Raw genomic sequence first — 13,488 nt, forward strand, 5'->3', positions numbered from 1 at the left:
TAGGGGGGAGTGCTGCTGAGTATTAACGGCACCGATCGGGCCAGCTTTTCAATTTGCGATCTCTGACTTAATGTGAGCTGTGTACAGTCCCCAGCTCGTTTATGATGTAGTTTTGTTGACGTTTGATCGTTTTTTTTGACGTAGCTTTTGACTTATCCTGTGAATGAAAGAACATGTGTATATTAAGCCTATTCATAATACAAATATGCACAAGAAAGAAAACATTAAAAACTCCCTAGCTAACTCTAGCTCTCCACAAACCGACTCTATCCAATATGACCATCAAGAAAAAGGACCCCACGTGTAATTTATCAGATGCCAAGTTTTGTGTATCACTGAGGGCACAGTGGTGTGTGTGTGGGTGTGTGTGTGTGTGTGTGTGTGTGTGTCTGTGTGTGTGTGTGTGTAGCCTAACCTCATTAGTAAGCTACTGTTACTCATTAAGCCGACCGTCTTATGTAGGTCAAGTCTGTTTTTGCGCGCAAACGTTTTGGTATCTCCCAGCAGCAGAAACGGGCCAGCACAAACATGAGGACTCACAGTTCAGACAGACAAACAAACTCAGATATAGCTGCGCGCTGGCAGTGTGGGTGTACTGGGAGTTTAACCAAAGTTGAAACCGAGGTTTAGCTAACTTGCTGTGTGTGAACTGTTAACATTGTTTTGAGGTACTCTATGTTAATCTAGTGTTGTCATTCAACACATCTAAACAATATTGTTAACATCTGGCAATGCAAATATCGTTGTACTTGTTTGAAAATGAAGGCTGAGTTTTGTTAGGTACTTTATTTTCTACTAGGCCAGGTGTGAGTGGATGTGGTTTGCATATGTCTGCATATTTTAGCGAGGTTTTTTCCACTGTAGTCGTACTTTCATAGTACAAAGTGCTGTATCCTGTCAGCTGTTTTCATTCGATTTCTATGTTACCCTCCTTTACCCACCTTTTACACCCACGCCACTCAGTAGCAATTGTTAGTTTATCAATGTTCTTTATTTCGTTCCTAGCGACCTTATCTGTGGTTACTCCAACCTTACTTTAACTGCTCGTTCACTTTATCTGAATTCTATTTCCATATCTTGTTTGTCGATCCGATTCGTCGCCGACCTCAGCTGTGTCGTTGCCTTTGCTAGCTGGTGACAGCTCGCCTGCACATCAACAGGAAACAGCTGAAGGTTGTTTTATGTTTCGTTTCTATATCGAATTCTCAGAAGAATAAACCGTGCGGCTGGGAAACTCAGGTCGTATCGTCTGCAGAATAACAGTGGGCCTATTGTGCGGTTTGGTGGAGCACGCTGTGCTGTGTTTACAAGCAGTGGGGCTTTAAACTGCACGTGGCTGACTGCATGTTAAAAAGCCCTTCCCTCCACAGAAAGAAAGCGCCCTTTACTTCACGAAACACCCAGAAGAACCAGTTATTGCTGTCTGTTGCAGGCCTAACTGCAAACTGCTTGTTAAGGCAAACATTCAACACTTAAACTTTATTTCAAACAGATGACAGTCAATTACATATCAAATTGTTGTGTCGATTTTAGTCAAAAAAAAATCCCTGATTCTTTCTACCAGATGACTTCTGACACAACATCTCTGCCTAGGTACGTCTCAGTAACAGGTTGGTCAGCAGTAATCATAAGCCTTGAGCAAGTGCCATTTAATTGAAATGGGTGTGTCTATGTGCATGTGTGTGCATGTGTGTGCGTGTATGTGTGCGTGTGCGTGTGGGTATCTGTGCAGCCAGACCTCATGCAGAGGGCCTCCTGATGAATCCCATAGCCAGGCTATACTTAGAGCTCTCCCTCTGATTCTTCGAGGGGCTGACCGCAGGAGCCATGCAGCCTCTATGTCTGACCGCCAACCTACCCATGACCATATGTGGTCGTGGGCAAACCCTTGAAGACGGCGGTGCGACTGGGCGACGGGGTCACGCTCACCTCCATGACGGACAGATGACATTAACCTATGGGGATCTTTCTTATCTCCTAAACTGCCCCCATTCTTTACATTTCCTCTTTCGTCGCAACAATGGCAGGCACACATCCATACGACAGAGTGGTTCACACACAGCTCCTGTCCTTCCCCTACAGCTCTCTGTGTGGGCCAGTGAAGCACACACACACTGTGTTTATATTGGTTCCATTTATTGTGTGTTTATGCAATATGTCTATATGTTGGTGTTGAATTATGTTTATTAATGTGTACGTTTGTGTGTGATATAGGTTGATATTACATTATGTTTATTAATATGTGCATTAGTATGTGTATGTTTTTGTGTGTGTGTGTGTGTGTGTGTGTGTGTGTGTGAAAGAGATAAACACACACACATCTTAGGGACCCTTGAAATACTATACAATGACTTCCTGGTTAAGAGGAAAGCGCACAAGTTGGAGAGGGGGGATTATATATATATGTGTGTATGTGTGTGTGTGTGTGTGTGTGTGTGTGTGTGTGTGTGTGTGTGTGTGTGTGTGTGTGTGTGTGTGTGTGTGAGAGACGGAGCGAGATAGAGACAGAGAAAGGGAGAGAGTTCAAATCTACTTCGGAGAGCCAAAGTAGATTTGAGCAACTGAAAATAAAGATAATCAAGAAGATACAGGCCTGAGTGTATAAGGACAGTTTCACCCAAGCAGACCGCAGGGGACAGAACCAGGGGGTGTTTGGTTCAGCTGAACCGTTGATAGGTATTGACAGCGATAGGAGGAGTACGGATGCCAGTTCCATAAAAAGATCAGGGTGCTCCAGAAACAAGATGGGGCAAGACCTCGCCGCGCTCCACGTAGACGCTCGAGAGAGAGAGAGAGAGAGAGAGAGAGAGAGAGAGAGAGCGAGAGAGAGAGAGAGAGAGAGAGCGAGAGAGAGAGAGAGAGAGAGAGAGAGAGAGAGAGAGCCAGAGAGAGAGAGAGAGAGAGAGAGTGAGAGAGAGAGAGAGAGAGAGCCAGAGAGAGAGAGAGAGAGAGAGAGAGAGAGAGAGAGAGAGAGCGAGAGAGAGAGAGAGAGAGAGAGAGAGCGAGAGAAACATGCAGGCGGCCTAGGGTAAGCACCAGGACAAACCGGAGGGCAAACACATAAGCATGCGTATGCGCGCGCACTCACATGCACACACACACACACACACACACACATACATCTTTGTACTAATTATATTCTGCGGCTTTGTCTGCATTTTTTTCCCAACACCTACGCTTTAAAAGGCCTGGGGAGAAAAGGGGCCGTCTATAGGTTATGTGACACTGACACAAAACGCTGGCTCTTACTTTTACAGACCTCCGCTCTGCCTGAGAAACTTACTGATATAACAGTTAGTCGCCCAACCGGCCACCCCTATTGGTCGGTCCACCCAGCGCTAAGTCCCTGCATTATATGACGTCTCCATCTTTTGGCTGTCTATCAGGCCTATTGTTGTCCGTGTTAGTACACATTGTGTGTTTGTGTGTAGAAGCAGATGTAAAGAGTTTAGTACTGTTCCCTGAGGAATGAACAAACAGAGGGAAATAGAGAGAGAGGAGCTGAGAGCAGGGAGCAGTGACTGACTCCAAACCTTTTATGGACCGAGAGCCCATTCCCAGCTCTGAAAATGTTGGCGACCCCAAATTTAACCATTGTGCATCTGGTTCCACACAAATAGTTTAAACCCAGTCATCATCTGCTAGTAATATCAGTGGCCTGTTGAACACAACCGTACTGCTCCACTTCACAGTCAAGGTTCGCCGTAGTTTGATTGCGGCTATTTTGTATATACAGGACGTCTATGAGACAGTTTAAAAATAAATTGCTCAAATACAAAAAAAATTATTTCGCAATCTATAGATGTGTCTGCGTCTATATCCATTTTAGGAGCCCCAAGTCAGGCTGTTGGGGGTGTCATTTGGTACATTTTGCGGCTATAGTGATGCAATGAAACATTGATCGTCTGATGACTCTGTTCACCACCACGGCTGATAAACAACAGAGCAGCTTATCGTGGTAAGAGACGCGAGCCTATCTCTCCTGGTGGTTGTCAGCTCGCCATTCCTTCCAGAAGTCACTAATCACACCCTGTCTCTGAGGGCTGCCCTCTGTTGCTATGCGAGTGCCGGGTTGAGACGGCAGAGCCTATTGCACGGTTATTTCATCAGGAGCATAAGGAAACGCCAGGGCACTTGACTTATGGCTGAGTGAGGAGGTTTCTTCAGCAAGTCATTAAATATTGCAAATTGGATAAGGAGAAGGGGATGATTGTATTAACATTCAGTGATAACTTAAAACTATAAACATTTATTGGATTAACAAATGAGTTGTTCAAATATTTCAATTCACTAACACAAGATAGTGTTGAGTACTGAGTTCCAGCTACTCTTGTCTGTTAAAAAGGTAGAACAAAGGTAGAAGGAATAGAACATCATATTAATACCCTAGTTTTACAATAATCAAATATAACACATTTGACAAGCCCGCACACACTCCTGAGATTATTTGTAAAAGTCCCTCAGCCACCCTCACCCCCATTCCAACTAAAACCCACCCTTCTGGTTCCTATGTTTCGTCCGGCCCCCCTCAACCCCAGTTAGCCAATCGATGTCCGTCCTTTGTCGGCCTGCTGCTAAGCAACCTGGAGAAAGTCCTGGCCAGGATTGCAGTCTTTATCTGAGCTCTGGGCTGTACACAGTCAGCAGGTTTGGTGGGAGGGCGACATTGTGCCTGGCTGCCCGCCGCAGCGTCACCAACAGAGGGGTGGGCATTCTATTGAGTCTGTGTGAGGCTGGCCTTGTCTCACTCCCGTTGCCCATGCCATGTCCTTTCATGCAGTTTGAGGTTTTCACCCGGTCGTCTGAGTCTGAATTTGTTTGTGTTAACATCAGTTTGAAGCTAGGGAAGGCGTTAGCTTTGCGAAAATACTTGAGCCGACATCTGTGTTTATGGTTGGCTTTGATTGAACTTGTTTAGTTCCCAACAAATCCACTCTTGTACTCTGAAATAATAAAGCCAAATTGACACATGAATACTTAGCTTTTTCTGAGCGTGTGTAAACTCAGAGGTCATTGTCATCCAAGAAGTGAAGCAGATGTGTTTATGTGATCTGTGATGAGTTCTAGAAAGATCTGGAAGCCTAGAAACCTGAAACAAGTTGGCAAGACTAGGAAGAATTCCTCTCGTCTCGACTGACCGAGGGAGGGAGGCGTGGAGGTTCTCGAGTTGTCCGTCCATGGTGACTCATTTTATTTACTGGCACAAGAAGAGCAGGTCCGAATTCCATGTGGCACCCATAAAAACAGTCTAGTGTGAAAGCAGCGGATGCTCTGCAAGAAGCAACACTGTCAACCAGGGCAGCATGGAAGAAATCTGAATTCACTGTTTTTAATAAGCAATTCATTGTTGATTATAATTCTGCCTTAATAAACAAATAATTCTCACACTTGCTCACTGTCTGTAGGTACGAGTCTAATCCAGTCTGTTATTTTATGATATCAATTAATCCTATGATTTGTCTTCTACAGCAATTTGTATTTCATGCATCTCAAGTTAACTAATGCGGCCAAATTTCATTTTAAGGTGCTCTATATACATTGATCTTTACTTCTGAAGTGTAAGGCTTGAGATATGACTCAGGAAACGGTATATGTTGCCAAGATAGGAAATCTTTTTATTACAGAGAAAAAAAAAAGTTTTCTTCCAAAATATAGAAATCTGTACAACTTCCGCACAATCAATTTACATGAACTGTACAAATTTACAGCAGTTCATCACAATATACCCAAGGAAAAGAAAATGAACACAATAAAGATGTACTGACATGAGATCACAAGATAAACAACTTTTCATCTTGGGTAAGCTCAGTTTTTTTTCTATTTTCTGGTTTTGTACGTGAACAAAAACAAACAAAGGATAAGTCTATGAGTACAGATCATGGAAACCGATAGGTATATAATTTTTTTTAAACCAACGAAACTTTGGTCCTTGCTAACACTCCCGTCACAAATGGCTTCAATTACGAAAAAGAGTTCAGTGTTAAAAGATGAAATACAAAAAGGAATACACCTTTAACACCTAACGATAGCAATTATTGGCACTTCCCATGTGTAATGTTATGTACTCTACCATTTCTTGTACAATTACAATACATTCTACAATATGTAAAACACCGCAAATGTGAAAGTGGCAATAATTTAGCTCATGGATGACAAGATCGACAACTACAAAAAAAAAAAAAAAAGACTATTCCCTTCCCATTTCATGTCTTAACATACAATTTTCCATAAGAATATGAATGTCCGAGGCCTGAGTTTGGCAATACATTCCATGAGACTCCTTGTGTCTCTGAACAAATGTCACACAACTTCCACTTGACATATTTTAGTGCATTTTTATGTGCTATTTTTACTTCCGACTATGCAAAAGGACTCCAGTCTGGCAACCAGTCTGAAACCCATGTCCACACCGGCTGAAAGGTTGCCATATTATTATTATGATAGAAGACTTAAAATAATGCCTTTTCTGGTTGCTATAGCCCCGAGTGGGCATTTGGATTAATTTCCATATTTGTTGGATTAAAGCGTGCTCAATTAAAAGTGGGCTAGATTACCGTGCTCAAAATCCTCTTAACAAAAACAGGGGCTGGGAGGATGGGGTGGATGGGACATTTAAAATTAAAAATAATCTACCAGTGTGACCATGAAATACACTTAGAGAAATTTGAGACCAGAGGACAATCTCACATTGAAAATATAGACCAATTTTAAAAACACCTTGTTGGATAGAGTAAAAGCCACAGTGGAGCAACGGGGTTTTAAAACCAAACATCAGGGCTCCTGTCCCAGATCCCCCGGTCCATCTGGCCAAATTGACCGCCTTTCACAGATCGCGAAAGGAGAGGGGCCAAGTGTTGCAGTGTCTGTGACCATGGCTTTTACCCACGGTGCTACCGGGCTTAGTGGAGCTTAAACACCAATTGGTCTGGTGATGACTAGTGACCAAAGCTGTCGAGAACGGTACCCCCCCCCACCCACACCCAGCGGCTACGGCCTTCCAAGAAACCCCCTGCGGCCGCCCCGTCTGATGCCGGTGGCATGGGACTGGGACACAAACCTGGGACACTCATCCTTTCATTTGTGTGTAAACAAGGTCGCTGCCTGAAACCTCAGTATTTAAAACGCAGCAAAATCCAGTGAGATGATGAAAGATTAACAAAGACCCAGTACCCTCTCTAAAACCACAACGTTACCCCATGTTCGCCCTTCACCTGCCCCCCACCCCCCACCCGCAGTGCTGCCTGAGTGCGCCGAGCGCGTGTGCTGGTTGATACCCACCACCGCCCAGGGAGGGTGGAGGGCTTGTGGCCAGGGAGGAGGCGTTGGCCCAGCTCAGAGAGGAGGCTGGAGGGATTGTAGCTGCCCTGGACGAGGACGTCCGGCCCCGGGCCCCGCCTCTGAGCCACCGACCACCCCCTCCCCGCCTTCCTTACCCAGCTCCCTGGGGTGCTGGTAGATGATATGTGTCACATTAGGTCCACCTGTATCCACGTGGGGTGGGGTGGGATTGGGGGTTGGCCACCGGCGTGCTGGCTGGTGATCGACGCCCAAGGAGGTCCTGGTGTTGGGGGGGGGGGGGAGGGTGATGTCATTTGAGGCACTCTTTATCCCCACGACCGGCCTGGCTGTAAGTAACACCTCGGGGAGAGGTCTGCGTGCTGAAGATCCAGACAGGCTCATAAAGGATGATTACATTAGAGGTCAGCGTAAGGCGATGAACCTCCAGTGCACGCTAACAAATACGGGTCCTGGCTCTGCATCTAAAATACGAAACGGGAGGCAGACGGCCGCCAGCCTGTGCCCCAGACCTCCTTTTGGCCGGACTCCGTTCACCACATTGTACTGAGCTTTCCACCACCTCCTCGAAACCATCTACGCGTGTTTGACTGGGAGGCGACGCCGCCTAGCCCCGAGACTTGGTGGGTTTTCACTATCAGCGCCAAGCAACGAAAGGGATGACCAAAACTGTATGAACGGCACCGAAACCACCCGCCGCCGCAGGGATCTGAAATGGTCACAAATACAGTGTAAAAAAACCTCCAACCCCCTCTCTGCTTAATACACATAACCCAAACCCAGCATAGACGCTACAGTATGGGCGCGTAGCTTACAAACGAGGGCAAGTAATACGGCATGAAAAGATGACATTCGAGTGAATGGAATGCAGGCGATTTCCTCTCAAAAAAGTACACATCCCACACAATCTAACGTCAAAGTGCATTCAATGTCAATTCAGACAGGGTCGTGTGACCAAAGACAGGATGGACCCAGATTTGCGTCAATGGGGGGGGGGGGGCTCATTTATGCTACACTTTGAAATTTGGTGAGGCACGGGCAAAGGAACGCACGCGGCAAGAGAAGGGGGTAAATTAACGGGTGGAATTTTGATTGTGGATTTCAACAACATTCTTGAAGCCATGGGGAGGGAGGGAGAGGTGGGACAGAGCCCTGACGCCCATCGCCCCAGCGCCAAGCTGCGTTCAACACACACACACACACACGAGTGACGACAGGTGACCATGCTGCACAGCACGCTGGTATCCATAGGCACCGGCGCGCTGCAGAGCACCTCACTTGCACTTACATAGAGGGCGGCCGCGGTGCGATTGGCCGATGTTTCAGTAGGAGGGGGGGGAAGAGATGTTCAGACCGACACCCGTCACTCAGAACAGCCACTGGTTAAAAAACAGCAAATGCCATGTGGTCCTAGGAAAGATTTATAGTTTAAAAAAAATAAAAATAAAAACTGGTTCTTACAAAGGCATTTTTTGTCAACATTGGCTTGGTCTGAAAACAGTGCCGCGTCTGAAGATCCACTTCCTCCCCACACGAAAACACACCAAATAAAAATTATTTTGGATTTGGAAATAATAATTATTGATTTTATTACTCATGAGGGCATTTCCTGACCGAAAGTCCTTAACAATTCAAAAGAAATAACATAAACGAGTTTTGGCGATTTGTGGTGTTGGTGAAACATGGTACCCATAGTAACCACAAGTAAGAAAAGTGCAAAGTCAACGTTGATAGACCTCAGTGTTCAGGAAAAAAACCTAAAAACAAAAAGGCGCATCAGCGTCAAGAGCCGAACACCGCGTCGCGACAGAGGAGGGTGGCCCGAACTGGTCGGTGGTGGTGTTGAATCGGTGGTTTAGCTGCCCCAACAGCCAAGCCTCCAAGCTTCAAGGAAAAACAAAATGGAGACCCGGCAGATCCAATGACAACAGAGGAGATGAGACGGGGTGTGGAGAAGGGTTGGGTTAAAAGAAACAACAACCAAATTTAACGAAACCACGGATGGTTTCCATCAAATGGACGATAGGCGAATCCTCCGCTTTCCTTTTCATTCACTTTTTTTTTTTTTCCTTTCATTAATTAATTTTCTTTAGCTTTAAAAACAAAGACCCGCCCCGTCCCCATGTCCGATCCAGTCAAGTGATGGCGACTGGTCGCAGCAACATCCCTGAACGGGGGCCGGGGCTCTGGGCCGACCGTCGCCCCCCGCCCCCCTAACTGGACACAGTCATCATGTTGTAGGCTTTGGAGGGGCTGGTCCTGCCCATCACCATCAGTTCCTCCTTGCAGCTGATGTGGCTGTCCACCATGGGGCCGGACGGGCCACCCCCCGAGGGGGCCGCCGTGACGGAGACCGGCGGCGGCACGGTCACCACCGGCGTGGACTCGTACAGGACGCAGATGGAGCCGTCCTCGCCGATGCGGTAGGACACCTCGTAAGGGTCCACCCAGAGAGTGAGCTCGCTGGGCAGGAGGAGGTACAGCTGCTGGATGGTCAGGCCGATGCGCTGGCCGGCCTGCCCTACCAGGGGGTCCATCTTGTGGTTGATGCGGATGCAGCGGTACCCCGAGCCCTTGCAGGGCCTGTCTGGGAACCAGTGGTGCTTGTACTGCTCTGTTGGGGAACAGGGGAGGGGGAGAGGCGACCAGGGGATGCTTTAGTTTACGCTCAATGACTTAGGGTCAGAGTTGCAAAAATAGAAATACTACCCAAATAAACAAAGACACCCAATAACATCAGCCGTCATAAGAGACTCCAGAATGCCGGTCTTTGATCATTTTATAAACTTTCAGTTTGGCAAACTGACTCGCCAAATAAGGACATACATGGCACACTAGTAAAATAATTACCTAAGTAAATATGGGTAGTATTTCAGTCCATCTTGTAGTTTGGCCCTGTCTAACGGTGCCGTTAAGTAAACCTTCCTTTATTCAGAATGTAGGCCTAACATCATTTAACCTGTGTTCCATATCTAACAATGACACCAGACTGTGCAGAAACAGACAATAAAACACAACCGTTTGTTTAAGGCCTGATTAGCAGCCATAAATAGTCTAGTACCCCGTCCTTGGAAAGCAACATGACTGTACGGCCATTAAAATGCACAACGTCTTCTCTGGACTTCACAAAATCATCCAAGACTGAACCACAGCACCAGAAGTGCAAGGCCTCAGCCACCCAGCTGGAAGTGGGGGGGGGGGCTGACTCTTAAAGAGACCGCTGCCTATTTTTTTGTTCACAGACTTCAGTTGCTCGATCGCTTAGAAAAAACTAAGGTACTTGAAACCAACATCACAATCGCGTACTGCCTTTGGAATGCTTTATTATTAAATTGTTTTAAAATTGTTTCTTCTTATAATTGGATGCATTTAAAAGCTATTATTAAAGAAAATATTGGAAATTGTTGCCTTTTTTGTGAAGCAAGCTCCTTGTCGTTATAGTGAGATGCATCTTAGAAATATGGCCTTAGTTAAAAACGTACAATTAACTATTTCACCCCTTCCCCAACTGAATGCATGTCCCCCTTTTTGTACAAGAGCAAGGCATTGTAAACTGAACACGCTGGAAAAGAGTAGGACCGCAGCCTAAAGAGCACCTCTGCACCCAAATTATATAACGTCGATAACAATCATGCATCATCTGAAAAGTAAAGCACTACCTGACTAACAGATGGCTTGGCCACCATGAAGAACATTATATTATTTCGGACCGCCGCTAACGTTACCTCGAAGGTCACAAAGCAGCTGGCTGAACTTAAGGGGAAAGGAAAGAGGGGCTACAAAGTAAACAGATGAGTGAAACTAAAGACGGCGGCTGGTTCGTTTTCAGGGAACTGAGAAAACAATCGGAACCATTTTGTAAAAGGCTAAAAACCTGTGGACTCTTTGTGGTTCTCTGACCAAACTGGGGGAGGCTAAATACGAGAGTAATGAAACTGTAGGTTTATCTGGCCCCAAGCGAGGAAGTCCTGATAACCACATTTCACAACCCTCTCTATCTGGACGTTTGGACCCATCCCTTCCACCTCCTCACCGCTAACAAAACGAGCGCAGTTCTTCGCTCAGAAAAAAAAATCCGGGCCGAGTTTGTCTGAAGTTTACTAATTGTTCTTACTTTATCAGTAAGAAGGGGGAACCCTTTGTTTTAGGACTTTATTTTATACCCGTTTCCAATAAGATTATGTTAAGGTGCGTTCCAGGCAACCCGTACCCCGTGTTTTCACAACCTCATACCCGTGAAAGTGCCCTGGAACGATCAACGTACTCCCAGTTACAGCACGAAACTTACGGGCTAAAAAGTGTCCATGGTTCCAAGCAACCCGTACAGTGTGATAACACGGGTTGCCTGGAACGCACCATTATACTAAACGCGCACGTACACAACAATGGGCCGTCCGCGAGACGGAGCCCCCCACCCCTCCCCCAACCGCTGCGCGCCACGGCGGCCATTTTGCTCCAACAGGCTCCAACTTCGACTGTTTACAAACATTTGTAAGGGAAGTCCACCGTGTCCCATCTAATCACCTAATCGATTACACCAGGTTGGTTATGAGAGTCCTGGAGAAATATCACGAGTTAAGTCCTGAGTTTTTTGTGAACGCAAATAATATTGGCTGCAAACATTTTTTTTTATTCGATGGAGCATTGTTACAATGTGAGAAAATGTAGGTCACCCGTCGTGGTAAAGGTTTCTAACACAGGCGATTCCCGTCTCAGGATTCCAATTGATTACTGTTGGGGGATAATCATCCCCCAACAGTAATCAATTGGAATCGGAATATTGGAAACCACCCGCGACGCCGAGACACTAACATAGGTTCTGGAATAGATTGAGTAGGTAAATCTATTCGGATTGAACAAAAACACTTATTTACTCAAGCTTGCCACAATGTGTTGGGAAAAGTACGTCGTTGAATCACTACGTTCATTTTATCTTTATATTTTTAATTTTATCGTTGGCGTTACGTAATGTTGAGGGGCTCGAGCGGCCGAATGGTGCACTTCCTTGTTTGAAGAGAAATAAACAGCCCCCCCCCCCCACACACACTCTCTCTCTCTCGGAACAAAGACATCCGCTACCTCATTCGACGATTCACGTTAAAATAAACCCGATTTTGGTCCCTGCTCTTCGAAAGTAGCCATTCGAACGACACATAATACGGAGAAATGGCGCAGCGCTTGCCTCCGCGTTCCTATGAGAACAAAGGAGAGCCTTAATCTACAAAGAGACATCGACGCCGTTCACTAAACCTTTTACATGCAAACGTCAGTCCAACCCCTTTTACGGAGATTAAACATAATTGTTTATAAGTATGTTTAGGATTTATTATACACGGTCGGGTTTACTCACCATTCAAAATATCCTGTAAACTTTGGCTGAATGTCTGGAGTTGTCGGTCGTTTACGTGTCCTTTTATCCGCAGGAACCTGGACAGAAATCCGACGGCCGCGGTGATCTCAGCTTTCATCGTTCCTCTGGCGTAAAGGGTATGCATCGAGAAGGCCAACAACCACGACGTTCCGTGAGCTTTTTTCTATGTATTTGTCCGGAAATCAATCTTCCTCCACTCTTTCGGATGGTTTCCCACGTGTTTTTGTTGTCTGGCGGCTGTTATGAGCATTTATGGGTCGAGGTAGGGGAGTTTCAGAGAGGTACGATATGCCAGGACGGTTCAGTGTTATTATGGACGCCTGTTGTTGGTAAATAAGAGAGGGGTGGGGGTCTTGGTGCCACGACGCGCTACCCTCCCTGAAACTTCCCTCGGCCAGAATGAACCACACAAGGAAGAACGGCCCCTTTATACGGCCCAACCGTCACTGAAACTCGAGAGGCAGATACAGCAACAGCATCCCGCCAATCCCAGCCCCGCATAGACCCACGAGGACGAAGGAGGAGTGTGCTGTTTACGTCATCGCTCTGAAAATAAACAGAACACGTGAGACAGGCAGCTCTGCCTCTCAGTCCGTCTCACTGATGACAATATGCTATAGGAGGGTTTCATCACCCGATGCAAATCGAGAGACAATGCGCTGTCTAGCTGTAGGTGTTTTTCGATAAGGAATAGGCCTAATTGTAATGCTCCATACGGATCTGGATGAAGACTGATTCTGGATGATGGCAAATTGTGTCCATATCGGGTAGCCTATATAATTCGTGCGTATACTACGTCTCCTGACTTCCTTGTTCGGGCA

General features: G+C 46.2%; 1 protein-coding gene across 1 annotated transcript; it reads right to left on the reverse strand.

Moving 5' to 3' along the window:
- Nucleotides 1–5,590: 5,590 nt before the first annotated feature.
- btg1 (B-cell translocation gene 1, anti-proliferative) lies at nucleotides 5,591–13,055 on the reverse strand. Its single transcript, XM_079755340.1, has 2 exons — nucleotides 12,647–13,055; nucleotides 5,591–9,910 (listed from the first exon to the last, which is right to left on the reverse strand). The coding sequence occupies exons 1-2, from the start codon at nucleotides 12,789–12,791 to the stop codon at nucleotides 9,510–9,512; spliced, it is 546 nt and encodes a 181-aa protein (XP_079611466.1). The 5' UTR covers nucleotides 12,792–13,055; the 3' UTR covers nucleotides 5,591–9,509.
- Between the last annotated feature and the right edge of the window lie 433 nt (nucleotides 13,056–13,488).

The sequence above is a fragment of the Pollachius pollachius genome (assembly GCF_949987615.1).
Source record: "Pollachius pollachius genome assembly, chromosome: 18".
Taxonomy (NCBI): Eukaryota; Metazoa; Chordata; class Actinopteri; order Gadiformes; family Gadidae; genus Pollachius; species Pollachius pollachius.